A 27,549-nucleotide genomic window follows, 5' to 3' on the forward strand; every position below is an offset into this window, starting at 1 on the left:
TAACTGTAAACAAACATTTGTTTATTGTCATTGCTCCTGATTTAAACACTTGGACCATAGCAGGCATTGGCCATACCAATAAAGCACCTATAACTCATGACATTATTTGATATCCACAACACATACTGTCTTACACAAAATGAAATAATTCATTCAATTGTAATATCAGAAAGACGGCAAAACTACACTTACAAAGCTGTGGTTTCAGAATGAGAAACATGTTTTAGTCCTCAGACTGTTTACTTTGAATTAACACTAGTGAATGATTCATCATTGTGAATGAACTGCTTGAACACTGAAACATGGATAGTGGACTCTTGTTTAATTGAGGGGATTACCAACTTACAGCAACCCATTTAACACCAAAACCAGTTTCAGTTTCACACAATTCTTTTTTTTTCTTCTAAATGATATAAAGATATACTTTGCATACTGTAAGAATGTTTTTTAATAATATGCGCTACGTGTAATATGAGGCATTACAATGTTACTAAATTTTTAAAAATGAATATTGATTACAGTTATATCTAACAATGTTATCATTCATGTAGAAAAGAGATTTAAAAGGGTTTAAAATGGGTATCTTGTAAAAAGTGGTTTACTGTTCAAACAGATATCTCCTGTGGTTATGACTGGGATCTGAGGTAATTACAGCAGCCTATTTTAACGAAACATGATAACATGTATACTATCATAGCATGAACAGGCATAAATAATTGCATCATATTTACAAACATATTGACCTACTATGAGGTGTAAAGCAGAATGTATGATTGTGGACAAAGACGACACTCCATGTACCGGTGTTCACAGTGGTCTGAGATGATTTGGCAACAAACAAATAAAATAAACAAAAAGGCTCAAAATATATATTAAAAGCATAATATTATAATATCAATATCAATATCAATAGTCATTTCTTCTCATTTATAAAGTAATATCTTAGAAACACTAATGTATACGGTAGATTAATAGCTATTTCATATATATTGAGATGTTCATCTTATTTTTCTTAAAACAAAATAAGGATGAGGGCCACAAAAGTGTTCTTTTAACCATGATGTTGTCTAAAGTGGAGTCTGTTGTGGTCCTCATTTTTCTGTTCTTCAACAAGAAAAATACTGGACTTCATAAGATTACATAATGAAAATATATGTATATATAGATATATAAATGTCAAGAAAGAAATATAGAAAAATATTAATAGAAAAAAAAAAAAAAAGAAATACATACTAGACAACAAAAGTTTATTATAAGTATACGGGGTATACTCGTAAATTGTTGTGTTATGGTCAAGGGTCAGTTTTCTGTCAGAGTCTAAACTTCAGGGTGAGCGGTCGCCCTCACATGACTGTGCAGCACTTGCAAGGCTGCTTTTCTTTTGAGTTACCTTCTTCTTTCGATGCCTCCCTCTTGGCCTCGTCCTGAGATTTGTCAGGGCTGGAGGCGCTGCCGTTGGGTGGGGCCTGGTCCTCTTTGGCCCCTTCGTTTCCGCCTTTGCACTCGCCGTCCTCAATGACCACAAATTCAGCTTTCACTGTCTCCTCTGTGCCCAGTGCCTTCTTGGTCTCAGCCTCATCCTCTACATTCTTGTAGCCCATGAACACCATGGTGACGGGATGCTCCGCGCTGGCATTCTCAATGGCTACATCAGGGTTGGTGCACTGCAGTTTGGCCTCGATGCCTGTGATCTGTTTCTTACTATTTTGATCTGTGTTGGGGCTGGGCTGCTGTATGCCATTCTCAACTGCTGGGGACAAAGAAAGAGACTCATTTTCAAATGACAACAGTGAAATTACACAGAGACCATAACTGCAAAAACAAACTGATAACAAGTCAATCCTTTTTGTTATATTTATATAGCTTGTGAAAACAGAGATGATGGAGATCTCAAATATTAAAATAAAGAGCATATTCTCACACTCACCTTTCACTGGACCATCAGGTGACTAGTAGAGAAGACATGCGAGAGAAAAAAATATCATTATTGGAATTAAAACCTTCCCCTTAGCTAAACAAACACGCAAAATATACTTAAAAATCACACTGTTCATAGCTTACATTTTCTCCTTTATCCAAAGGCACGCCATTCTCAAGCTCATCAATCTCCTGTTCTAGTCTGTTAATGAAAAAGGTAAGTGAACATGAGCAATGTATGGGACTAAGGAAGGTATAAAATGACTGAATGACTAGTCTTAACCTGAGGATGGTCTGCTCCAGCAGTTTGGTTTTGGCTTCATCCTCTTGTAGTTGTTTCTGTGCCTCGTCCTCTCCACTGGATGGCGCTCCGTCCAACAGCCATCGCTCTCTCAGTGCCTTTGACTGTCAAAACAGGCCATATGGCTTAGAGATTTCTTTTTGGAGGAGTTCACTTCAACAGCAGCTAACATCATAATCATCTTGCAAATACTACATAGTTATATTGTCAAATTTTATTACAATTTAGAATACTGTTTTTCTATTCAAAAATATTTTAAATTGTAATTTATTAGTGATTACAAAGATGAATTTTCAGCAGCCATTACTCCAGTCTCTTCAGTGTCACATGATCCTTCAAAAATCATTCTAAGATGCTGCTCATTTTTTATTTTTTTAGAAATCATGATAATTTTTTTTTTTTTGCATTTTGATGACTTGAAAGTACAAAAGAACCGCATTTATTTGAAATGGAAAATTTTGTAGCATTATAAATGTCTTTACTGTAACTTTTGATCAATGTAATGCATTATTGCTGAGTAAAAGTTTATAACTGTTATATCATGGTCCCTAATTGCATGATACTGACAAAATGAGCTCTTGAAAAATTAGATCATGTCAGTCTGATTCATTGCGCTGACGTAAACAAATCTGCACCATTACGGTTTATGCAGCACATGACCATTAGCTGTCCATTAGTTTTTCACTTTAGTGCATTCTCCATGGCAGCTAATGCACACCGAGCACATTTCTGGAGAGTGAAAGATTTTGACAGGCGCCTGCTCAAACAGGACTTCCTGCCAGAGCTTCTAGTCCATGTTGTTAAGAAACAGACCGGTTGGATTGGCAGGACCAGAATGAACCACTTCTGTCTGAAGAGAATTCTGACATCTGTGTCTGGCATAGAGATTCAAGACATTACTGGTGCAATAGGTGGCACTAGAGATGGCACTGGACTGCAATTAGCAATGCAAGGCATCCTGGATAACTTTAGAGTCATTTGGAATTTCAACCCATTGCATCCAGTCACCAGTCATATGATAAAAAATAAAGACCTCCCTACAAAGTCCAAAACAAAGAATGACCGACTTTTTTACTGAATAGACATTTTTAGTGCCGATGACACAATTTTGTCATATCATTAGCTGGAGGCAAAACAGAGGAATAACTGGGGGCGGCCAATACCAACCAGCACAGAGTCAGCTACATAAGGATCTTAAAATGTCATTTTTGAGTGTCAGAATCAACAGTGTAGACACTCCAATTAGAAATTTAATCACATACCCGCTGCCATTGCCAAACAAAAAAACAATGACAGCTGTGGTTAAATGTAATAAAATGAGCAGACTGGACAGAAACAAGCATAAAAAAAAATTCGCATTTGCAGCACACAATAGGTTAAATAACTGTTGTCTTTTATGGATTATGATTTGGTTACGAATCTAAAGATTTCTCCTGCATGCCCACCTAACAAGAAATTTGGGAAAGTTCACTATCAACCAGAAACAAACCAAAATAAAGGAAACTGCTTGTGTCGTCTTAATTTCTATTGCAATTGTAGAGAGAGGGAGCAGTGAAGGCCCATGTAATGTGTAAGGTGTGTTCAAGTAGTTGCATTTGCTAACAATCGCCACTGTTAGTACTTAGTTATATGCATCTAAAGATTTATATGCCCTCAGTTTCTATTTACTTTCTCTGGTAGATGTGTCAGGCCACTCCTGTCAGATCGTCCATCCAGTGAGTGATTATGTATGAGTCGACCAATCTGGTTCCTTCTAGTTAACATTTTCAAATAACAAAGACATTACATATTCAGATAAAATCTAATTTTCTCCAGTCTGTTGAAACCTGCTAGCTAGCGTTGATGAAGTAGTCAAGGTAGTAAATCGTTCAGCCTCCACCTAAGCTCCGTCCATAAAAAAAACATCATAATGTTTACTAACTGAAAAAGGTCCATAACCCATTTAATTCAAAATTGTCATGTTATGAGACAATTAAAAAATGTAAACAAAACACAGTAGTAGTGGTACTGCTACTAGTAGTGTAAGCAAACTAGTTTAGCACACTACAAACTACTGCTTCTGCCAACAGTGCTGTTTCTATTCTAGTGCAGCAGAGACAGAAGAGGCTGTTGAACCTGCAACTGATAAAAACAAACATCTGCTGAACATCAAACAGTGAACCGAAGACCCATGATAAGACAAGACAGCAGAGAAACATCACTCAGCTCTTGATAACACCTGTTGTTCCATAAAGAGATGAAAACTTGCTTAAAAAAGATTCTCAGTTGTAGGTGATGACATAATTTGAGACTAAATAAATACAAAAATTAAGAAAGAATGAATTAAAAAATACATAAATAAAATTAATTAGGTCACTCATTTCTATTATTAAATATGGTTGATTTCAGGGTTGATGTCTTTTTTCCTTCTTTCATTCTTAAAGATTCTACTGTATAGACATTGGTGTCTGAGCTCTGTAAGGCTGACATCTAAAAGATTCATTCAGACAGGTCTCTAGAGAAGAAAAAAAAACTGGATGAAAACAAGTGGGATTAAATGAGGAGAGGAAAGGTGAGATGAAGTCCACATAAATAACAAATCATGAAGAATTCAATGGACAAAGAGACCCAATCTGCTAGACTAGAGTATGGTTAAAAAAAAAGAGTGAGAGAGAGAGATGAAGACAGCAGATGCATTCGATAATAGTAAGCCACACATGCAGCACAGGATCCATTGCTGAATTGTAAATGGGCCAGTCTGAGGATGTTGGAACAACTTCTCTTCAAGCAGGAAAAGTCCCAGTGCTCTCTATAGCAAGTCCATTGTTAATAGTTTAATTACTATTATAATCAAGAAATTTCTTTCCTTGCTAAGAAAGTTTGTGTGAAATTAGTATTTTACAGGGAAAATTAACTCAAATATATTACCGAATCGACCAAAAAATCCCATCACTACAAGAAAGAAATTGATTCATTGAAAAAGCAGTCACATTTTTATGCGTGCAGTCTGAAATGCCCAAATGGAAAGAAACAATCTTCAACATGAGATCTTTAATTTTGCCTTCTTACATACTCCCTGTTCCTATGAAACTGAGTCAGTATCAGACGTAATCATTTACATACAATTAGCAACAAGTTACTTCATTCATTTTGTATAATATTTTGTGACTTAAGTGTCCACGTTGGAAACAGATCCAAAATGACCCTCTCCTGCTCTCTTCCTCATTTCTCAGCCCCCCACCCCCTGTTTTGGCTTTGTGACCCCAAATTCTGGCATGTTGACAGATATGCTGACATCACCACATGTTCACACCCATCCACATGCACACACAATACAATACCAGCACAGAGGGGAGGACAAAGGATCTGAATCTCACCCTGTAGGAAACTAAGGCCTGCTCCATTGTTCCCTATTTATGCAAAATCCCTATGCACAAAAAACAATGGCAGGTATAAAACTAACAAACAAAAAGTATCACGTTGCGACAGATAACAAAAGGGAAACAATCACCATGCCGGATACTTGGGAGATGAGGATAGGCACGCAGGCAAGCTATTTTTGACCATGGATCCTCTGCAGCAGACTTGGAATCTTTAGGATTTGCATAAATTTAACAGTTTTCATATTTTGGCTGAAAAAAAGAATGACATATTCCAAATATATAGTTCATTAATGAATTATTTATATATAAACCTCCTGACTGTTTGGCTGCTGACAAATACTGAAAATATATTTTATTGTTATTGTTATAAATATTTATGACCATTAAATATGCACGAGCATGTCTGTGAAAGGTTAGATTCCGATCTGTTAAGAAAAGTCAGAATAGTTACATTAATACACTTTATAGCTCCTGTGTTTAATATTATTATATTGCTATATATATTATTATCTATTTATTAAATATTATTATTATTATTTGTTAGACCACTTAAAACACATGATTGTACATGAGCTTTTTAATACAAAAAATTTGCAAGATGGTCTGACTTTCCATAACAAAGCAGAACTTAAAGGGAGGATACAGATTTTTTTTCCCTTGTCCCCTAAAACAGGAAACTGCTGCTAAAACTTCCCCCACTCCATTCAGCAGCTTCTAAATTCAGAAAAATCATTCTCACATTATGAATTTCAACACTAGGGCTTTAAAAAGAAATTTGAAGTGTAGGACCAGACAGACAGTAAATTACATAAGCAAGAGACGCCACAGCACTCTGACTCTTTACCTTTTAGCTTTTCAAAACATAAAGGGAACATACAGTATTAGCTGTTATGCTGTAGTCACAAGGAGGATCAAAATCACTGGAGCAAAGTGGGTGTCCAAAAAGGGAGTTTATTTCGAGCAGATGTGCAAAATGTGCAAATAAATGTTTAAGCTTAAAACAAAGTTTATTTATAAAAACAGTCTGAAACTAGAACTGCCAATTACTTAATACAGTACTTACTCCCCTCCACAACATTGAGGATGGAGTTTTATATTCATACACAGTGCCACAATAATCTCTTTCACAAGCTCTTCCCGACCACCTCTCCCAAGTTTACTACAAGTGATGGCCATCATAAATACACATTTTTTTCCACTTCTTACTAATTTGAACATACCATGTTTTTATAAAATAAACTCTTGTCTTACAATATGATTTATACATGAGAATTAGGAACAAGAGTTGAGTAGATAAATACAGTTAATGCCATTAAAAAGAGGACAGATAAATCAACATATTTACACAAACACTTCCATAAATTAGCTTAGTTTTCACCTCTTATTGCCACACCTACTCAGCTAGATCAGGAAATACATACTGTAGAAGCAAACCCTGTCATGAATATTATGAACCAAAAACAATAAGAACACAGTGAGACAACTTTAAGGTCTCTCCATCACATACAATCAAATAAAGAAGTGAAGTCTGCACACTGAAAACTACTGCTCCAGAGGAATTTAATTAAGCTCAAGCAACGTTTCGACCTTCAGGTCTTCATCAGGCACAGTATCAATGTAAAGTGAAGTCAACTTTAAATAGACACAGGTGATCACCTTAATTAGGCACATCCAAGCAATCATGTGACACATACAAGTCATGTCTATTATGTGACAAAAAACGCTGACTTTATGGCCTGCTTGTCTTACATGAGACGCTATAGGACTGCGCTTATCTCCAGTTCGAATGTTACTGCGATGTTCACTAATACGAGTGCGTAATTGTCTGAATGTTTTACCCACGTATGCAAGACCACAAGGGCAACGAATTAGATAAATTACATGAGTGGAAGCGCAGGTAATGCTACCCCGTATCAGAATGTCACGACAAGTGCGTGGATGACTAAACGATTTACATTTATGTGTAAAAGCACACTGGGCACACTTACCACATCTATAATTACCAGGAGGAAGAGAAGGAATACCTTGTTTGACACGTGAAGGATATTCAGATTTAACAAGTAAGTCACGAAGATTGTTTTGACGTTTAAAGACTAATTTCGGACCATTTTTGAAGACACCTGATAATTTAGGATCACTTGAAATAATATGCCAATGTTTGTTTAAGACTCTACGAAACTCCGCTCCCAGTGCAGAGTATTTTATCATGCACATGGGAGCATTACGATCTTGCGTTTTATTATTATGTTTTGTTCGCAAACACTGCATTTGAGATGTCTCGTTGAATTTCTTTTTGGCATCTTCGATCCATTCTATACGATAACCACGATTCAAGAATCTTTTAGTTAAATCATTGGCTTGTTGAGTATAAGATTTATCCGTACTACAAACTCTGCGCACACGCTTAAATTGTCTGATAGGTAAACTCTTAACTAAAGGTCTAGGATGGAAACTATTGCCTCTTAAAATCGTATTGCGATCCGTTGGTTTTCGGAACAGATCGGTGTGGAGTTTCCCGTCACATATGTATACTCGAACATCAAGAAAACTAATGCTCACTGGATCACATTCCATTGTGAAATTCACATGCTCAGTCCTTGAGTTCAGATAATTCAAAAACATCAACATCTCTGCAGGTGTGGCCTTAGTAATCATAAAAATGTCATCAATATACCGTTTATAAAGCAAAATCTTAGGGCGAAAAGAATTTGACTCATTTAAAATAAAGTCGTTTTCAAACACTCCCATATACAAGCAAGCATAATTAGGTGCCATTTTACCACCCATTGCAGTACCTTTAACTTGTAAATAAAAATCGTCCTGAAAATGAAAAAAATTATTAGTTAAAACGATAATTGCTAAATCTAATAAGCATGCTGTAATAGGTTTTACATCCACAGATCTTTGTGTTAAAAATGCACACCATTTTTGTGTTATTGACTCTCCATCACATATGTCACGGTACCTTGAGATGCTGGAGTTGTCTCCGGTCATCCTCAAGTTGTCTTCTTTTGTTCTCAATCTCAGCCTCTCTCTTTCTCTTCTCCTGAAAGACAAAATATTAAACTCTGTTAAAAGATTCGGAACTTCCAATTTCAAAATATCAAATAGCCTCTGTGCAAATATCAGTTAGCAAAACTGATTTAGTTAAAGATATGGTAAAAATGCATTATTATTGGATACTATTGACAATCTGTGTTGAATGTCAAAAATATTTTTATAGTTGTATTCAGATTTATTAATATTTTGAATTGCTATATTTTCAATTGAATTTAAATTTTAGTTAAAGTTTTAGTAATTCAATTGTGTGTTTTTCATTTCTATGTGTCTATGTTTATGTGTCTATATGTCACAACTGGTCAAGAAGGCAAACAGGCAGATTCAAACAAGCAGGTGAGTTTAAAGCAACTGAGAAGAAGCTTCCAACAACAGCAGCGGTTCTGGAGGAACGAGAGGGTTTGGTGGCTGCCTGGGCGCCCGGATCCAGGAGGTGTGGACGGACCAGAAGGGCCAGACACAGGGTGGATGGGACATAACTTTTCCCTTCTGGACCTCCCAGCGGAGCAGGTTCTGTGAGAGTGGCAGCATGTATTTGGTTGTCGAGTGCCCACTGGATGGGAGACATGAAGACTGAAGGTGGTAGGATGGACTTTGTTTCCTCTGGGGTTGGATCAGGCTGCTGTAGACAGGAAAGTGTGTCCGCTTTGACATTCTTACTCCCCAGACGGTAAGTGACTGCAAAATGAAAGCGGGTAAAGAAAACAGCCCAGCGGGCCTACCTAGGGTTAAGACACTTGGCTTCTCTGAGGTACTGCAGGTTTTTGTGGACTGTGATCACCTTAAATGGATGTTGGGCACCCTCTACCCAATGCCACTACTCTTCCAGGGCGAGCTTGATGTCCAGCAACTCCCGATTCCCCACATCTTATTGTTTTTGGTTCAATCCGCTGGGGATAGTTTCCTTGAAAAGTATGCACATGGATGGAGTACTGGGGGTTCACTCCCAGGGTCACGCATCCACCTTGACTACAAAGTGGGGCCGTAGGCGGATTTGAGCTGAAGGAAGGCCTGCTGTGCCTCTGGGGTCCAGGTGAGGGTCCGTCGGAGGAGAGAGGTGAGAAAGGTGAGTGGTTCCGCCTTCTGACTGTAGTGTGCAATAAAGCAGCGATAAAAATTTGTGAACCCCAGGAACCTCTGCATCTCTCTGACCATTGTGGGTTGTGGCCAGTTCTGTACGACATCCACCTTCCTTTGGTCCATCTGTATTCCTGCAGGGGCGACGATGTAGCCCAATAAGTGGATGGTGGATTTGTGGAATTCACATTTCTCAGCTTTTAAATACAGGTGATGTTGGCAGAGTCGCTGGAGTACCCGGGTGACATGGTCACAGCGTTCTTTAAGATTGGGTATATCATCGATGTAGATGAGGATGTACCAGTTGAGCAAGTCTCGGAAGATCTCAAGGATAAAGTTTTGGAAGATAGAAGGTGAGTTGGAGAGCCCATAGGGCATCACCTGGTACTCATAGTGCCTGGTGGGCATCACAAAAGCACTCTTCCATTCGTCACCCCTGCGAATGCGGATAAGATTATAGGCACTTCTTAGATCAAGCTAGCTGAAGATGCTGGCACCATGTAGTTCCTCCAAGGCGGCCAGACCCAGAAGAAGGGGATAGGCAAATTTTACCATCTGGTCACTGAGTGCACGGTAATCGATGCAGGGCCTCATACCCCCATCTTTCTTGGCCACAAAGAAGCTCGATGCTGCAAGTGAGGTGGACAGATGGATGAACCCCTGTTGTAAGGCTTCTTGAATGTACGCCTCCATAGCAGCTCTCTCCAGGATCGACATTGGGTAGATGTGTCCTTAGGGTAGTTTGGCCCGAGGCAGCAGGTCAAAAGCGCAGTCCCATGGCCAGTGAGGTGGAATGTGAGTGGCTGCGACCTTGCTGAACACACCTTGGTATGCTAGATACTCAGGAGGAATAGGAGTGACATGCGGTGAGTCTGGGCTTTCCACAGAGGTGGAGCAGATGGAGAGGTTTGTTCAGACTGAGATCAGGAAGGGCAGATCCTTTAAACATTCCTGCATCCATACATTTCTCCAGACTTACAGGCGATGGTGGGTTGATGTTTGGAGAGCCAGGGATATCCCAGGACGATGTCTGTGACAGCGTTTTAATTTCGTAAACTACTTTGTAACTGTATACAAATTTATTTGACTACATTTATTCAAATATGTACATTATATTTATGACATATTTAATAACAAGTGCATTGAATTGTTCTGCTCGTACAACAACTTACAGGAGAGAATTGAATACAATCTGTGTGAATAAATACCTAAAGTCAAGAGAGCCTTTTTTATTTCCAAAGTAGCTGTAAATTAGGGCTGCAACTAACGATTATTTTGATAATCGATTAATCTGTCGATTATTTTTACGATTAATCGATTAATCGGTTTATGTACTTATATTTTAGTTTTTTCCATTTTTCCCCCAAAGTAAATTATTAATAAAGGGTCTTTATCATTCAGCATAGATTTTTAAGAGATTTTAATAATTTTGCATTGTCATATCCTCATCACAAATATACCTGGAGTTGTTTTATTATGTGTTAGTGATCCCTTGTCAAACTCTTCTGCAATCAAAACACTGACCCATACTCTATCAAATTTCACAAGGAGATTTCAAATAATGTTTTCACCATGGCAGTCCTTAGAGCTCCTAAAGTAGTTTAACATCCCGAACAAAGCTTATTAAGGAATCTTTCAGAACATATTTTCACGAAGAATAAGGATAAAACAGAATAAGATTGCAGTGCATTGTATTTTATTATTTACTGGGAAACAGCTTTATAGCTTATGCTGTGAAATTGTAAACAATCCTTCGAATAAAGTGCCAATGGCATGAAACCTGAATGGAACTCACAATTTAAAGTAAAATCCATCAGAAGGTTGTCCAGAAAAAACGGACACACAAAAAACCTGCTGTGTGAAAAAGAGCAGTGAATACTTAGAAAAAAAAAGTGCATTTCAAATATCTTTAAACATTTACCTCTCTCATTCAGTCATAATTAGGCTGCACGACTGAATTATGAACTGGTAAACGACAAACTGATCACAGAACATGTTTGTAAAGCTTTAAATGTTAACTGTTAAAAAGCAATGTTATCAGCTTTTACAACTAAACATTTGCAAACAACATTGTACTGGAGAATCTGCACAAATAAAAGGCTTAGGGGCCGTTCACATATCGCGCCTAAAACGCTAGGCGCACCCATAGACTGTGCGCACCGCTTTCTCCTCCTTTCCAAAGCGCTCGTGCAGAAGCGCCCCTGAGGCGTCTGCCTTTGCTAAGCAACCATGACGTGCTCTCTCCTTGAAGACGCGGAAATTTCAGCAAAGGATAAATGGATTTGCAGCTCTAAAAATCGCTTGCAGTAGCTCTGCTACTAAATTTATTTCAAAATGGGAATCCATATACAGCTATGATCAGCTGTTCCTTCATCTTGGCTGAGCTTTTAACGTTGTTACGGGAAAGGATGAAGCTGATTATTTAGTTCTTGTCACATGACCCGCGGTGCGCTTGCTGCATTCTGAAAAGTTGAAATGTTTTTAACTCGATGTGGTGTGCACGTGCCTGGAAAAACGGGTGCGTCGCGACTGCGTCGCTTCCATTATGGGCGCGCATACTGCGCGCCTACATTGGAAATAACGAACATGAGCGCGCAAAAGACGCGATATGTGAACGGTCCCTTAAACAGTTCAGTAGTGCAGAGTTTACAGGTTAATCTTCTTTTTTGAAGGCTCAAAATAAAGTACTCCCACATCCTGCTGAATGCTGCAGAGACGCCGTTCGGGAAGCACGTGACATAAAACGAGGCCAGCTATTGGCTATTCGCTACTTCTCCTGTTGTACTGGCTGAGTAAATCCTCCGGTTACTGCCATTACTGCCACACTTTGGTCACCGCAGATCTGAAATATGCACGAAATAAGCCGCTTACGGCAAATAAATTATTTAGCAACGAATCGATGACTAAATTAGTTGACAACTATTTTAATAATCGATTTTAATCGATTAAATCGATTCGTTGTTTCAGCTCTACTGTAAATAACACCTTGCTATGGTAAATAACCATAATGACAGTGACTGAAGTAAATATCAAAGAGGCTGACTTCCATAACACCAGAAAGTTCTATCTCAATCAATACATTATTCAATAAATACGTCTAATTGAGGTGCTAGTTCATCCGTCAAATCTTAATTAACCAACAGTGGCTTTAAAAAAAAAATGTATAATGCAGCACTTGGGTGACGCCCAGGCCACAAAACTGTCAGGAGAGGATCTGACAAAAGACAGTGATTGGATCTAAAAACCTTCTAATGACATAAAGTGGACTCGAACCGGACCAACAGCCATATTCTGCTCCTGTGTGAGCATATTAGCCAGAGTTTCATTAAACTGAAATCCACAACTTGCAGTAAAACTCTTGAACATGTACTTTCATCCAGGAAGTCTCCTTTTCTCAGAAGACAGATAAACGGGACCAGTTAAAGGCAACACTAATCTAACTGTTCACAAAACAATGCTAAGCCCCTTCAATATTTAAACACACAGAAGTGCTTTAGTGCTGATGCCTGGATATACATTAGGCATTATAGACAGTCACTGACATACTGTAGGAGCATAATGCCTCATAAGACTAACATTATTAAGGCCTTCTGTGCATCTGATCCGTATCTGTCCTCATTCTGGTTCTGTGTGATTAGTATATAGCAGTATAACAACCGAATTGCATATTTCTTTGATTAATCGTGTAAAAAGATACATTTTTATTTTCGATATGCACTACTGTTCACATGTTTGGGGTTTGTAAGATTTTGTACGTTTTTGAAAGATGTCTCTTAGGCCATCCTTAAAATTATTCTTGTTTGCCGTAACCCGACCGACCCTGTCAATTTAGGACCGACTCAATTTATTTTTATTTTTTTTGCTTTTAGTCCGACCGACTTGCCGATTGTAAATTTGCGTTAAGACCGACCAATTTTTTTTTACTCTTCAAACAACTAATACAAAAGCAATAAAATAATATTTATTATTTAATATTAATATTTAAGTATTGTAAATATATAATTTTTCTAGGCCTACATACAAACGAAGGCTATCTTCCTTAATATAAAAAAAACATGACGTCATCTATGTTTACACTATTGGTTAACGGATGTCACACTATGGCCTGTGCGTTCGCTTCGTCTCATTCACTGTCAGAGTCAACGGTTCGTGCTTGGTAATGATGGCTGCGGCTGCAGTAAACAAAATGTTCCCAGTCTCTGTTCAAAGTCATACGGGTTCGGGCACCATAATACATCTAAAAAATGCATTAAAACAGCTCGACACTACTTTAACTTGGCACGAAGTTCTGGAAAAACGGTGCGCCCAGATCTTTTCCCATCCCTTCTCCCATCTAGTCTAAAACCGTGACTGTGTGGACTGTCACTTTATGTTCGAAAATCTATTGCACGAATCAACCAACACAAGTTTCTAAAACGAAAATAGGAAATTGATTTTAACGACCTTCTCTCGGAGCGCGTCCAGTTTTTTTTTTTTTTTTTTTTGGAGCGCGTCAAACAGCAATTGCAGCTTCGGACACACGCATAAGAGCAAATAATACTTCTGCATAATGTTTCTCTTTTTACAACAGAAATGTGAATTCTGCCGGTATTCAGACAGTCTCATGCATACAGATAGAGATTCAGGCTAGAATCTTTTTTACTTAAATATGATCAAAATTCGAAATGTATTCGAAAATTTAAAATGCATAAATTCAGTTAGGGTGAAGAAAAGCTTTCCTCTGAGTCCTCAAGATAGCGCATGGAGCAAAATATTACTGCACGTTTATTCAAAGGATTAGAATACATGACTGTGAAAAAACAACATAATATTTAAAATAATTTTTATGAACCTGTTATTATTAATTAAGTTGCTTAAAGAACTATAAACAAAACAGCGTCATGTATACATGCATTGTTAAATAAATAAAAAGGGCGGAAACTCAGTCACACAGAATAATTTGAGATGCAGTGGGATGGGGAACAAAAACCCAACATAATGTCTCGAGATATTTTTAGAAAATCAAATTAAATACATTAATTTTACATGTCTTTTTAAACATGCGGCTCTCTTGTGCAAGATGTGAGTCCAATGATGTCCCTCTAGAAAATGCGCGAAATATGCATCCTGTGTGAACGGCTTGGTTTCAGTTTTGATGTAAAGAAGATCTTCTCCACATTGATGTTCTCTCTCTTTTTTTTTTTTTGAAGTGGCTTTAACTGGATAGGCTAACATAACCTTATAAAGCAATGCCACATACATCATCATCGCATCTCGTGCACCACTGATAAAGATCAAGTATACTTCGGACGTCCGCACACTGTCTGCATTATGTCCTTTTCGTCATCCACATGCGGGCATTTTTTGAGACCGCGCGGACGGTGTGCATACACGAGGTGAAAGATGAGACAGCAGATCTATTTCGACCTCACTCAGACCGTCACCACGGTCTTACCTTGAATGACGCCATTCCTCCGCCTATCCTCGAGACCTAATATCAACAATGTCAGGTGACTGACCTTAGGGGTTGGCTATATAACATCCAGGTGAACCGACCACTTCCTCTTGCCTTTCTCGCCTCATCTGAGACTGATGCGGTAGAGCGCATTGTTTTGATTACAGGAGAGATTAGTTTCAATCCGTCACGTTTTTGTGCAGGTGCTTAAAGTGCCTGAGGATTGCAGTAGTTTTTCTCCTCATTTAAATATCTTGACGCGTCGTTGGAACGCACGTCGGTGAGTATTTCTTTATTTTTCTCTGTTTGTTTACAGGTATTTATTTTGGTTCTCAGGTCAGCTGTTCGCAGCAGACAAAAGTTTTCTTTTCCATTTACTGCGTGTGCGCACGTAGAATGATGGATATATAATTTTCTAATATGGTTTTCAAGGAGTTCTGTTCGCAGACTTATTCTGAATGAGTATGAAGAGTGATTCGTCACAGTCTTTATATTAAATTGTACCTGGTTAATTGTTTTTAACTAATACCAGGCAGATATTTTTTGTGGATTAAGGAAGTGTTCAATTTGATTAATGATCTAGTGATTCGTCACAATCTATTTGTTAATGACATTCTTTGCTTGTTTTTTCAACTAAATGCTGAGTTATTTTGGAATCTTGCAGTTCAACTTTCAGAATTAGTTAAAATACTGTGATTTATTTTCTCTTTCATAGACTATAATTATGTAAGTGACCTGACCTCTGGCTTATTATCATGAGTCACTCAAAATGTCGTTTTTGCCAAACTGGCATACACCCAAGAGATGGGCATCGTGAATGTCCCTCCTGTTTGCGTATGCAACATGTACTAGATGATATCGAAAATCCCTGTGCAGCTGCATTGGAGCTATCTTTACAGGAAAGAGTGCAAAGAGCTAAACTTTTAACTGGTGGTAATAAAGAAATTATTCCCAGTAGTTCCTCTCATAAACGCAAGAGGCCTGATGATTTCATCAGGTCTTCAGGTTCTGACATGCCTCCAGATAAATGGAAGAAAGCCACAGTAGTCCAAGAGCCCAAGGATGACACTCAGTTGCAAATCTTGGCAGCATTGCGTGACTTAGCTAGTAAGCTTGAAACACGTAATTCTTCAGTAAGCACACAGCCATCTGCACGCCGGGCTGCACCCTCTCTTGGAGATGAGTTAACATATCGTCAGGAAGAGAGGGATGATTATATGGATGCCGTGTCACTGCATGCAAATAACTCCCTTTTTGGTAGTGAGGAGAATGCAGATGAAAACGAGGGAGATGAATCCAGGTCTGAGGTTTCAGAAGGAAGCCTACATTCAGATGTTCTTTCACGCATTTTAAGTGCGGCAAGGATCCTGGGCCTTAATGCTCCGGAAGAAGCTCCAGCTCCAGCCCCCACACAAGGTGTATGGGCGAGTGTTTCCCCTGCAAAGCCTACAGTGTCAATTCCCGTAACTGAGGATTATTCCCAGATGTTGAGGAAAGCCTGGAATAATCCAAAAGCGGCACCCCAGTTTAATGCAGTATGTAGACGGTTTGTTAAATTAGATTACCCCGCTGAGAGAGGTATGGGGAACATGCCATCAGTGGAGCGAGAGATCGCAGCTTTAACCGCTTTGGGACCTGATAAGGTTACTGACAATCCTCGTTGTCCTGGTAAGGAGTGCCAAAAGACAGACCGGTTAATGAGCCAAGCATATAATGCAGCTACTCGGGCAGCCCATTCAGGAAATGCTCTAGCAATAGTTTTGGCTGCGTTAAGAAAAGTTGTTAATAAAGAAGAGCATGATGTGATGAGCTTGATTGACACAGCACTCATCACACACTCACAGCTTACCAGGGACATAGGGGCATCTATGTCTTCTGCAATTTTAGCCAGAAGACAAATCTGGTTGGCTCAAACATCTTTACCTGACGCAATCAGGAAGGATCTGACTAATATGCCAGTGGTTTCAGGTCGGATATTTCACACTGATGCACAGGCTTTACTGGATACTGCTGATCAGGCAAGATGCAGAAGGGAGTCAGTTCAGCAAACATTTGCTGGCCCTACCAAATATGGCCATAGGGCTGCTCATTCTTTTCAGCCCCCACACTTTCCTCGTTCAGAAACCTGGGGGTATGATAGAAGACGATCTAGGGGTTACAAGTTCCATGATCGAGGAACCAGACCTTTTTACCAGGCTCCCCAGACCGACAAGGCTCATAATGCAGTCAGGGGAGGACCACTTAAGAAGCGTCCTACCAGGGGTTTCAAATCCCAGGGAGGCCAGGCATAGCAGTCTCGGAGTCACCGGAGAATGCTCCCAACTGTGCTTGGACAGTTGGGAGAAGGTAACATCAGTTCCTTGGATTCTAGATACCATCAAGACAGGATACAGGATACAGTTCCGGCGGCGCCCTTCTACTTTTTCAGGGGTTCATATGACCATAGTCAGAGACCCAGTCCAGGCAAAAATTTTGGCCAAAGAGATCACCGTCTTACCTCAGAAAAAAGCGATTGTACCTATAAACACCAGCAGACAGCTCACTGGGTTCTATTCAAAGTATTTCCTAGTGCCAAAGAAAGACGGGGGACTTCGACCCATTCTAGACTTACGAAGGCTAAACGAATTCATAAATGTATTGCCCCTTCAAAATGCTGACTACAGCACAAATTCTGGAATCCATAGAACTGGGAGAATGGTTCACTTCCATAGACTTGAAGGATGCCTATTTCCACATACCCATCTGTCAGGATCACTGCCCGTTTCTACGCTTTGCCTTTCAAGATCGGGTTTATCAGTTCAGGGTCCTTCCATTTGGCCTGTCTCCGTCTCCAAGGGCCTTCATCAGGGTGGTTTCAGCAGCCCTTCGTCCTCTTCAATGTGAAGGTTTGAAAATTCTGTCATACCCGGACGACTGGCTAATTTGTGCTCTTTCTCACAGCCAGGTCATGAAGGACACAGAAATGGTGCTTCAACATGTCCAGTCTCTCGGGTTCAAAGTGAAATGGGAAAAGAGCAATCTAAGTCCCAGACAACAGACCGTGTTTGTGGGAATTTCGCTAGATTCCCAACTGATGACTGCAACTTTATCACCCCAGAGAGTGGTACAGTTGGTCAGTCTAACGCAATCATTCCATCTGAACAAGAGAGTGAAGCTAATTCAGTTTCAGCAATTGTTGGGCATGATTGCAGCAGCAGCAGCTGTGGTCCCACTCGGCCTTCTCAAAGCCCGTCCACTACAACGTTGGTTGAACAACTTTCACTTGCATCCCAAATTACACAGACATGTAAGGATAAAGGTTACACGAAGGTGTGTCCAAATGTTACACCCTTGGAAGTCGTTACCATCACAAGGGGTTCCTCTAAGCAACATCCCAGGGAGACGGTCTGTGATAACGACAGATGCCTTTCTAACAGGGTGGGGAGCAGTCTGGGAAGGCAGGTCCATCAGGGGACACTGGAAATTCCCCTGGACCACAGAGCACATGCTGGAACTCAGGGCAGTCCATCTCTCCCTGAGGGTTTTTCTCCGGTTGTTGCAGAACAAACATGTTTTGGTGAGAACAGACAACATATCTGCAGTGTACCACATCAATCACCAGGGCGGCACCAGATCAGCGCGGTGTCTCCAGGTGACAAAGGAAGTACTCTCTTGGGCATTTCCAAAACTCTCATCACTCAGAGCGGTATACATACTGGGAGTAGCAAACAGAGCAGCAGACCTGCTGTCTCGAACTGGACCTCTCCCGGGAGAGTGGCGTCTCCATCCCGAAGTGGTGAGCTTAATATGGAGGCATTTCGGTATGGCAAAGGTCGATTTGTTTGCGACCACAGAGACAACTCATTGCGATCTATGGTATTCCCTGAACAGCCAGGGATCTCAAGAATGGCCGGAAGAATTGTTGTATGCTTTTCCTCCCCTACCCTTGATCCACCTTATGCTCAACAGGGTAGCTTTGGGCCATCACAAGGTTTTACTTGTGGCCCCAAGTTGGCCAAAGAGACATTGGTTTCCGACTCTTGTACGTTTGGTCCAAGGTTACCCTTGGCAATTACCAAGGAGAGCAAATCTCCTCTCTCAAGCGGGGGGGCCAAATCTGGCACCCGAGTCCAGAGACACTTCAACTATGGGTATGGCCCTTGCTCAGTCTCTCTCTGAAAACTTAGATGAAGCTGTATTAAGGACAATAAATAGTTCTAAGGCACCGTCTACGTGGAGTAACTATTTTAGCAAGTGGCGAATATTCTCAACATGGTGTCAAGACCAACAACTAGATCCGGCCAAGTGTGACATCAGTTTGGTTCTTCATGTCTTCAAACATTGATTGATTCTGGGAAATCAGTCAATACCATAAAAGTCTACATTGCAGCCATCTCACACTTCCATGTGTCAGTAGATGGTGCAAATATTGGCAAACACCCTTTGGTGTCTCAATTTCTCAAGGGTGCAAAACGCCTGCGACCAGGGAAAATTATGAGATCACCTGCTGGGGACCTTTCTATTGTCTTACACTCACTGGCCAAAGCACCTTTTGAACCTTTGGAGCAAGCAGATCTCAAGTTTTTGACATGGAAAACAGTGTTCCTACTGGCGATATGTTCAGCCAAGAGAGTTGGTGAATTGCATGCTTTATCAGTCAGTGAAGACTGCTTGAGATGGAAGGCAGAAAAAACAGGGGTTTTTCTCTGGCCAAACCCATCATTCCTACCCACGGTCCATAAGCCTAGCACAATAAATCAGGTAATTGAGCTTGATGCTTTCCGTCCAGATCCTCTTTGTTCAGGTGAAGAGCTGGATCATTGTTCTCTATGTCCTATTAGAGCATTGCACACATATATTGAGCAAACTCATCAATTACAACAGTCACACACACAACTATTTGTTTGTTTTGACAAGAAGTGTACAGGCAAACCTGTGTCTAAGCAACTGTTATCTCATTGGATTGTGGATACCATTTCACAAGCTTATGTCAACCAAAATCTACCTATCCCTGGTGATCTGGTTGCTCACTCTACCAGGAGCATGGCCACTTCCTGGGCGGCACTGAAGGGAGTAGCACTCTCAGACATCTGTGCCGCAGCCTCTTGGAGCAGCTCATGCAAGCTTACGAGGTTTTATAGGATTAATGTGGCAAATCCAAATCCTTTTGGGTCTGCAGTTTTATCTGCCGCTAAATAAACAGGGGAGGGAAAATATACTAGTCCCTCGTGACCCTGGTGGTATAAGTCATCCAAGGTAAGACCATGGTGACGGTCTGAGTGAGGTCGAAATAGATCGTAAGTTATGACTATAACTATGGATCTATGAGACCGAACGATGATCGTCACCATCCTTTGTCACTCGGGACGAACTGGGGCGTTCCAGGCAAGAGGAAGTGGTTGGTTCACCTGGATGTTATATAGCCAACCCCTAAGGTCAGTCACCTGACAATGTTGATATTAGGTCTCGAGGATAGGCGAAGGAATGGCGTCATTCAAGGTAAGACCGTGGTGACGGTCATCGTTCGGTCTCATAGATCCATAGTTATAGTCATAACTTACGATACTGCGTGTTGAGCTCGTCCGCATTTGACAGTTGTGTAGACACGGCTGTGCGCGCGGCGAGATGGAATGGAACACGGACTGTGAAGTACCGGGGCTCATAAGGCAGCTTCCTTATATTACCGATATTTGGTGTTATTTGCCGTATTTTACAATCGATTCAATGAACACTTGTCACTCAAATCAAACAGGATTTTTTTCACAAAAGTGACAACCTAAGAAAGCAAAGTAAACAGTCTCTCATTTGTAGGTTGCATTGATACCTAGCGTTGGATGCAAGTAAAACAGCATAACAGTACCTAATTTTTTTCTTCTCACCTGAAATTCATGCAATAAACATGTTTTTGACAAAGATTTTAATTTGTTTGTGGTCTATATAGCCTACATCAAAATGAGGTTTGCAATTATGCGCCCGAAGGCACGGGTTGAAGACCCAGTCAGTGACGTCATGATATGCTAATTTGTTTAAATTCATACCTACGTCATCACCATCACCAAAATGTTCCTTTTTTTTTTTTTACATTGAAACTTGAAAAAAAAAAATAGACCGACCTACCGACCCTTTTTTTTTTTTTTAATATTACTGTTACTGCAAACCAAAATATTTTTTTAAGGATGGCCTTATTCTTGTATGCATTTATGTGATAAAGAAAAAAAATGTTTAACAGTAGTGTATATGGAAAAAAAAATGTTATTCCGTGTTTACTACAACCTGGATTGTGTACTTTTGCCACAGCAGGGCTGTGATTTTTAAATGCATTTTCCTAAAAGAAATGTGTTTCACTACTGTAAAGTGATGTCACTGATGAAGCTCCCCGTGCAGGGCACACAAAACCGACTAATCGATAATGGATTTTTTTTATTTTTTTATCAGTTACTTTTGATGAGTTGTGGAAGCCCTAAAATAAATAAATTATAATTAGTGTAATTATTTACTTACAGCAATGGCCCGAAGTCTCTCGTGCTGTGACAAAGCTTCCGACATCCTGCAAAAAAGCAATGAAATTACATTTTTGTTTAAACAGTTGATACAACAGCAATAATGGAGTAATAAGGATCACTTTTCATTTACCTGAAAATATAACATTCAGTGTATTATTAAAGTGTATTATTATAGTTTCATAATGCATGGCCAGATCCCTGCCTGATTTTTAGACACACACTTCATTTCCTTTTAAAGACCATGCACGCTGCTATACATGCAAATCTAAACTAGTCTTGTACACTTTTACTATGTATTATAGATGGACCCTGTTTTATGTCTCCGCATGCTTTGCTCCTGTAAAATATGAGCCGATAGCCTGTCAAGAGTGTTTTGCACTTCTCTCCTTCAAAGGAAAACATGTCAATGAGAATCGATAAAAGAAGTGGGCAGATCTTTTTCTCATTTCAGAAATCAAACTCCAGATATGAACCTATATATATTGCAAATCTTTTTAACAGCAGTGAAAAACACCAGTCCAACAGTGATGAAGGGAGAAGTTATGAATGGCATGCACATTTCAAGACTGTTAACAGTCCTTTGCATTCCTCCCTAAATTGATTCCAGAGCTCCAACATAACAGCTCAAAGCCAACATTGCTCCAATAGTTCTGCAGGACTTTGATAAGGGTATACTGTTAAAGAGAAACCAAAACTCCTCTTTGCAAGTATAATATGACAAAAACGTCAAGCCAGGGTAAATATCAATACAAGTAGTCTAAACAAGACCCTCCATTTGTGGTTGTTTGTTGGCTACACTGATGAGCATCCTGTGAGAAGGAGGCAAAACATACAATGCATGGATTGAGGAAACTTACAAAAATTATCAAAGGAAAAGGGACACAAGGATATAAAAAGAGGTCAACCATGGAATGGGAACATGGGTAGAGGATAGCCATGCTGAACCACACAATGATGTCTTTTGTCAAAGCTTGTTTTACTGCAGGCTTCTACACTGGTCCACAGAAAAATAGCTTCTCTCCTGGAAATGGCTGCAGGGGAGAGTTATTCAGCTGATTGGTGATCTCAATGGCCCACCCGAGCACAGCCAGTCACATGTTTACTCCCTCACAGGGAATGTTTGTCGATATGTTATCTCTCTCTGATATTAGAACTAAAGAATCACTCACAATGGAACTGATCATGCAAGATAAAATCCAAGCAATAGCTTAATTGATTTACTTCTGTACATTCAGACCAAAGTATTAACTGTTGACCGATGGAATAACTGTTGAACTCAAACTCACCCCAGACCCACTCCTCGGTGTAAAAACACTCAATGTTGCATTTACACCTGCGTATAAACCACTAGTGTAGATAGTCACAAAATGCAGCACTTGAGATCATGCCGAGGATGATTCATGGAGTAAGCCCACTCATGAAAAGTGGAGCAGCATGGACGGTAACAAAAGCAATAAGCAGCAAGAATAACAGTTGACAAAACAAGCAATAACCATTTGCTTAAGCATATGTGTGTGTGCTGTGTGGCATACAATGCACACATACAATGAATTCCCATGTTTTTCCCCAGACATTTTTGACTATATATACAATATTAAATAAAAATACGGTATAATAAATATAAAGATTGTGCTAAAAAAATCAATTTGTAATGCTGAAATAGAAAAACCTATATAAACAGTGAAAATTAGTTATTTTCAAACCCTGAAAATCACCATTTAAAAATTCATTGACATTTCCTGATTTTCAGAAACCTATAGTCTGACACCAAACATTTCTGTATAATCTCTAGTAGATGGACACCTTTGGACCTCACTGTTTTTAAATTGTATGGTCGCTTCTGATTATTATCATGAAAGGAAAATAGCGTGTTAGTATTGTTTCATTGAGTTTTCAGAATAAACATTATTATTATTATTACCATTATTAATCATCTTGCTTTCAATAACATGCATGCAATCTTACCAGGTATTTAATTGGGTTTGTTCAACTAAATTGGCAATAAATTTCACTAGCTCTAAAACTCTATGCGAATTAGTAAAAATACTGCATCAGTGGTTTAGGAATAGAGGAACGAGGAGAAACTCTTTGAAAAGTTTCAACACCATGCAGCCATTTCCTTTCGCCACATCTCATTGACAGCATTGGAAAAGCACTTGGGAGTCCAGGAAAAACACAACACTGGCCAGCTTTATCCAATCTGTGAAGTCCCCAGTGTGGGTGCACTTATCTTACAGCTTGTTTCCCCTCTCTAGTCCACTGCTGGGCAACACACTGAAGCCATGCTTTGACCTTTTCACTGGTAAACTCTCTGGCCAAAAAAAAGTGTTTAAAATGCCAAAAGTGACAAAAAGCAGCCAATAGATAATCATTGCTAGATTTCTATAGAGAAAATCAAAACATGAAAAAACATGCCACGACATCAACCAAACACTTCTTTTTGTGTATATGGAATAAACTTTGGGGTGACAAAAATGTCAGGTCCTATTTATGTATTGGATTCCAATTACAAATTACAAAGCAGGCCCATCTTTATGGTGATGTAAACCTTTCCTGAGAGTCATCTCTTGGTAGATTTGAATGGCTTGTAGGATATATAACTCAATTTTAAGCCCGCTACATTAAGCAATTCATGCCATCTAAAAGGATTCTTGTTACTGCAAACTGCAGATGTTCGAACAGTTCATTTGTAGTGTTACTGTAGAGAACTTTAAGAAAATAATCCAGAAACAATAATCTTAGAAACTTTCTGGTGGTGGTTAAGTAACAAATTAGTGGACATTTGACACTTACAAAATATGCATGTTCAAGAAATCAAAACTTATCCTGTAAGAGCTAAAAAGGCCACCCAACTAAGTCATGAACACAAACAGAGTTAGATACTAAGTGCTATTTGATAGCAAGGAATGTGGGAGGGAGACATGAGAAACTTCAACAAGAAAATTTTGAGAAGGTCCAGCTTGACTGGTAAAGGACGGTACTGTTGCACCTGGCTCAAAGATGTAACATTAAGGTAGACAACACGGCGGAATAACTAAACATAATATTTATTACAACAAAATATAACCAAAAACAGCCACAAAAGTCAGTAGGCCTATCAGTAATATCAATCAGTATGAAATGCAGGTGATTGGATACACAAAGTGAAATGTGGTCAGCACTAGTGAATGGATGCAAAACAAAACATAAGGCCACAGAATTGGAGCGCAGCTCTGGCAAACTGCTCAACCAACAGAAGAAAAGCTGCCCTGATGAACTCTCGCACCAGGTTTAAATAACAGCCATAATGACCATCAGGTGCACTCCAGTCACACTCCAATCACAGAACCTGCCAAAGAGAAAGAAACCAAAACACCCAAACCAACACAACTCATCCTAACAGTACCAATAGTTCCAAGTACTCCCTTTTTTCTGAGACATTCCATGAGCCAGGGCCCAAACATCCAAGGGGATCAAAAGAAAGGAGGATACTAACCTTCTAAAACTGTTAGAACATGACTGCATATACAAATTTCAAACCTATAGAATGTAGGTCACCTTTTTATAGATGTTTCACTTCAATAGTTAATCTTGCTGGAATCTTCTGGTTTTCAGAGATGAGATTTTAGAAATTACTCTCTTGCAATTCATAAAATTAAAGTGGATTTTCCACCCTAGGCAAATGTAGTCCATAACCACTTCATCCAAAATATTTAAATGGACATTAGCTGTGGTAAAGTCTTCTCTAAATTGGCCATTTGTGAAAAAAAAAAATCATTCAGTGTGCACTTGTGTTTTGTAGCAGTCATTAAGATATTTTCATAAGGGCTGGGAGTGAGCAGGAAGGGCTTGAGTAAATGAGGAGAGTCTGTTATGGGTTATTATCTGCTAGAGTTCTGATAGTGAAAGGAACAGATATATAGGTGAAAGGTTAAAATATCAGTGACAGTACAGAGCTGTTCAGTTTTAACTGTGTCAAATCATGGCAGCTGTCAAGAGTCCTTGCTGCTGGATGGCTACACTCATGAAGTGACAGACCCCATGTGACCACATAACTAATTGCATAACACCAGACAACTATAATGAATTAAGGCTGTACTTGGCGATTAAACGCGAGCTTGCAGTGGTGGGGTTTAAGAGGACAAAATGATTGGAGAATTCCTCCATGTCACCGGAGATAAATCTGTTCAGGCTCAGTTATGGCATTTTCAATTATTGATTAAATATTACAAGGTCAAAAAAAAAAATTAAACATGCATCAACAAATTGTTCACAAAATCTGTAATGAACCATTAGTAAACAGAGAGGGTAAATTTTTATTGCATGCCAACTTAGTATTTTTAAGCAAGGGATCTTTTAATTCCTCTAACATCTTATTGCTTAAAAATGTGAAAGACATTTCAAGTATTTTTAACCACAGGCCTTGTATTAATTATAAATTAAGCTCCCAAATTAAACACCCATAAGAAATGCCCAAGGGCTTCTAATTCTCTTATTCTAAAGCTAAATTAAGAAATCCTTCCAAAGAGTTTCTGTGGTTCTTCTTTGTGAACTCTTGTCATACTTAGTAGGCTACATTTGCACAACTCATAATAATGCACTGTAACTTCTAGAGCACCAACCATAATTTCAGAAGAACTTCATTGATTCCCCCCCCCCATCAGCCTGCTTTGGTGGGTCAAATGACCTAGTGCCTCAAATGTTCATAGGAGCGTAAACCTGACTGACAAAGCTTTAGCATTGGATATGTTCCAGGGTTGACATCACCGTCACATTCCCCCTTCGTGTGCGTCTTGTTATTCTCCACACAAAACGACACATTTCACAACTATTAAAGATTAACTATTTTGCTTTATATGTATAATACAAAAGAAATTGTCGAAAATGAAGCATTTCCAGTTGTTTCAACGAACGCAGCATGGACGCGGTGGGTGTGGAGAAGATTTGACAGAATAAAACGCGTCAGAATCCTGTCATACGTGAAGCGTATTTGATTCCACGCGCGGGGAAATTATTTCACATTTGAACGGTTAAATGGCCAAAATGCAAAGTACGAAAATATTTTACACCATATGCTCCTAAATAAACATATCCAAACGGCCATATTGGATCATCCCACCCATTTTCATCAGTATTAGCCTACTATATGTGGTTCTCCCAGAGCACGTACCACGGGGATGCGCTGCAAAACGCACCAGCGTGCTATTGGGCCATTACAAGGAGATACTAATAGTGCAATTTATGTAAACATATGATGAAAGACATAACCTTTACATGGCTTATTAACCCATCTGTACTCCCTGTGAAAAGGAAAATGTAACTTATCTCGCATTGTTACATTGCAATCGGTTGTTGAAATGCATTAAAGACATTCAGACGATTTAAAGCGCAATCGCAATGCCAAGCCTAGAGCATAACAAAACAGAGATGTCAGGAAACGAAAGACAATAAAGCCCGCATGAAAATAACAATTGTTCTGAAATGAATACTTACTCAGTAGTCAGACCGTTTCCTTTTGATAGCGAATGTTTCTCTCGCGCAAGCTCAGGCGAAAACAAACCCCCGCTCGGAGGCGTAAACGATGCAGGCGATCAATTTTACTGGACTACTACTTTCTAATGATGGGCATTAATTCGGTGACTCTCGCGGATTGCAAATACGGCTCTTGGCGGGGACGTGTGGTCTCTGTTTCCCGGGGAGCGCCGCTCAACCCTACGGTGAATGTGCTCTAGCGTCCCTTTGCAGCAGCAGCAGACTCTCACATGGCTTCAGGATGGAGCGCGCGACTGTTGACTTGACTTCACAGCAGCCGAGCCTTTGTTTCCCGCGCGACAGTTATTCCGCGAACGTGTTAAGGGCAATGTCTGGCTTCTCCTCCTCCTCCTCCTCCTAGTGAGAGTGAGAGGAGATGCTTGGATACGCCTCCCTCCGGACACTTGA

At 39.6% G+C, this 27,549-nt stretch overlaps 1 protein-coding gene across 3 annotated transcripts; it reads right to left on the reverse strand.

Annotated features, from left to right (window-relative positions):
• LOC132154932 (paralemmin-1-like) lies at positions 1–27,505 on the reverse strand. Of its 3 annotated transcripts, none has more exons than XM_059563665.1 (7): positions 27,103–27,505; positions 21,629–21,674; positions 8,546–8,626; positions 2,201–2,322; positions 2,062–2,119; positions 1,928–1,949; positions 1–1,747 (listed from the first exon to the last, which is right to left on the reverse strand). In XM_059563665.1, the coding sequence occupies exons 2-7, from the start codon at positions 21,671–21,673 to the stop codon at positions 1,344–1,346; spliced, it is 732 nt and encodes a 243-aa protein (XP_059419648.1). In that variant the 5' UTR covers position 21,674; positions 27,103–27,505; the 3' UTR covers positions 1–1,343. The 3 variants fall into 3 exon arrangements, with proteins under 3 accessions (XP_059419648.1, XP_059419647.1, XP_059419649.1); XM_059563664.1 differs by having other exon boundaries at positions 1–1,750; XM_059563666.1 differs by lacking the exon at positions 1,928–1,949 and having other exon boundaries at positions 1–1,769.
• Positions 27,506–27,549: the final 44 nt, after the last annotated feature.

Source organism: Carassius carassius, chromosome 12 (genome assembly GCF_963082965.1).
Source record: "Carassius carassius chromosome 12, fCarCar2.1, whole genome shotgun sequence".
Classification (NCBI taxonomy): domain Eukaryota; kingdom Metazoa; phylum Chordata; class Actinopteri; order Cypriniformes; family Cyprinidae; genus Carassius; species Carassius carassius.

Excerpts from the sequence above, each read along its gene's own strand:
- LOC132154932 (XM_059563664.1), bottom strand. The coding sequence starts at position 21,673 with ATGTCGGAAGCTTTGTCACAGCACGAGAGACTTCGGGCCATTGCT. Across the intron at positions 2,120-2,200 it reads CTGGAGCAGACCATCCTCAG|ACTAGAACAGGAGATTGATG; the intron begins GTTAAGACTAGT and ends TTTCATTAACAG. Across the intron at positions 1,751-1,927 it reads ACCTGATGGTCCAGTGAAAG|CAGTTGAGAATGGCATACAG; the intron begins GTGAGTGTGAGA and ends CTTTGTCCCCAG.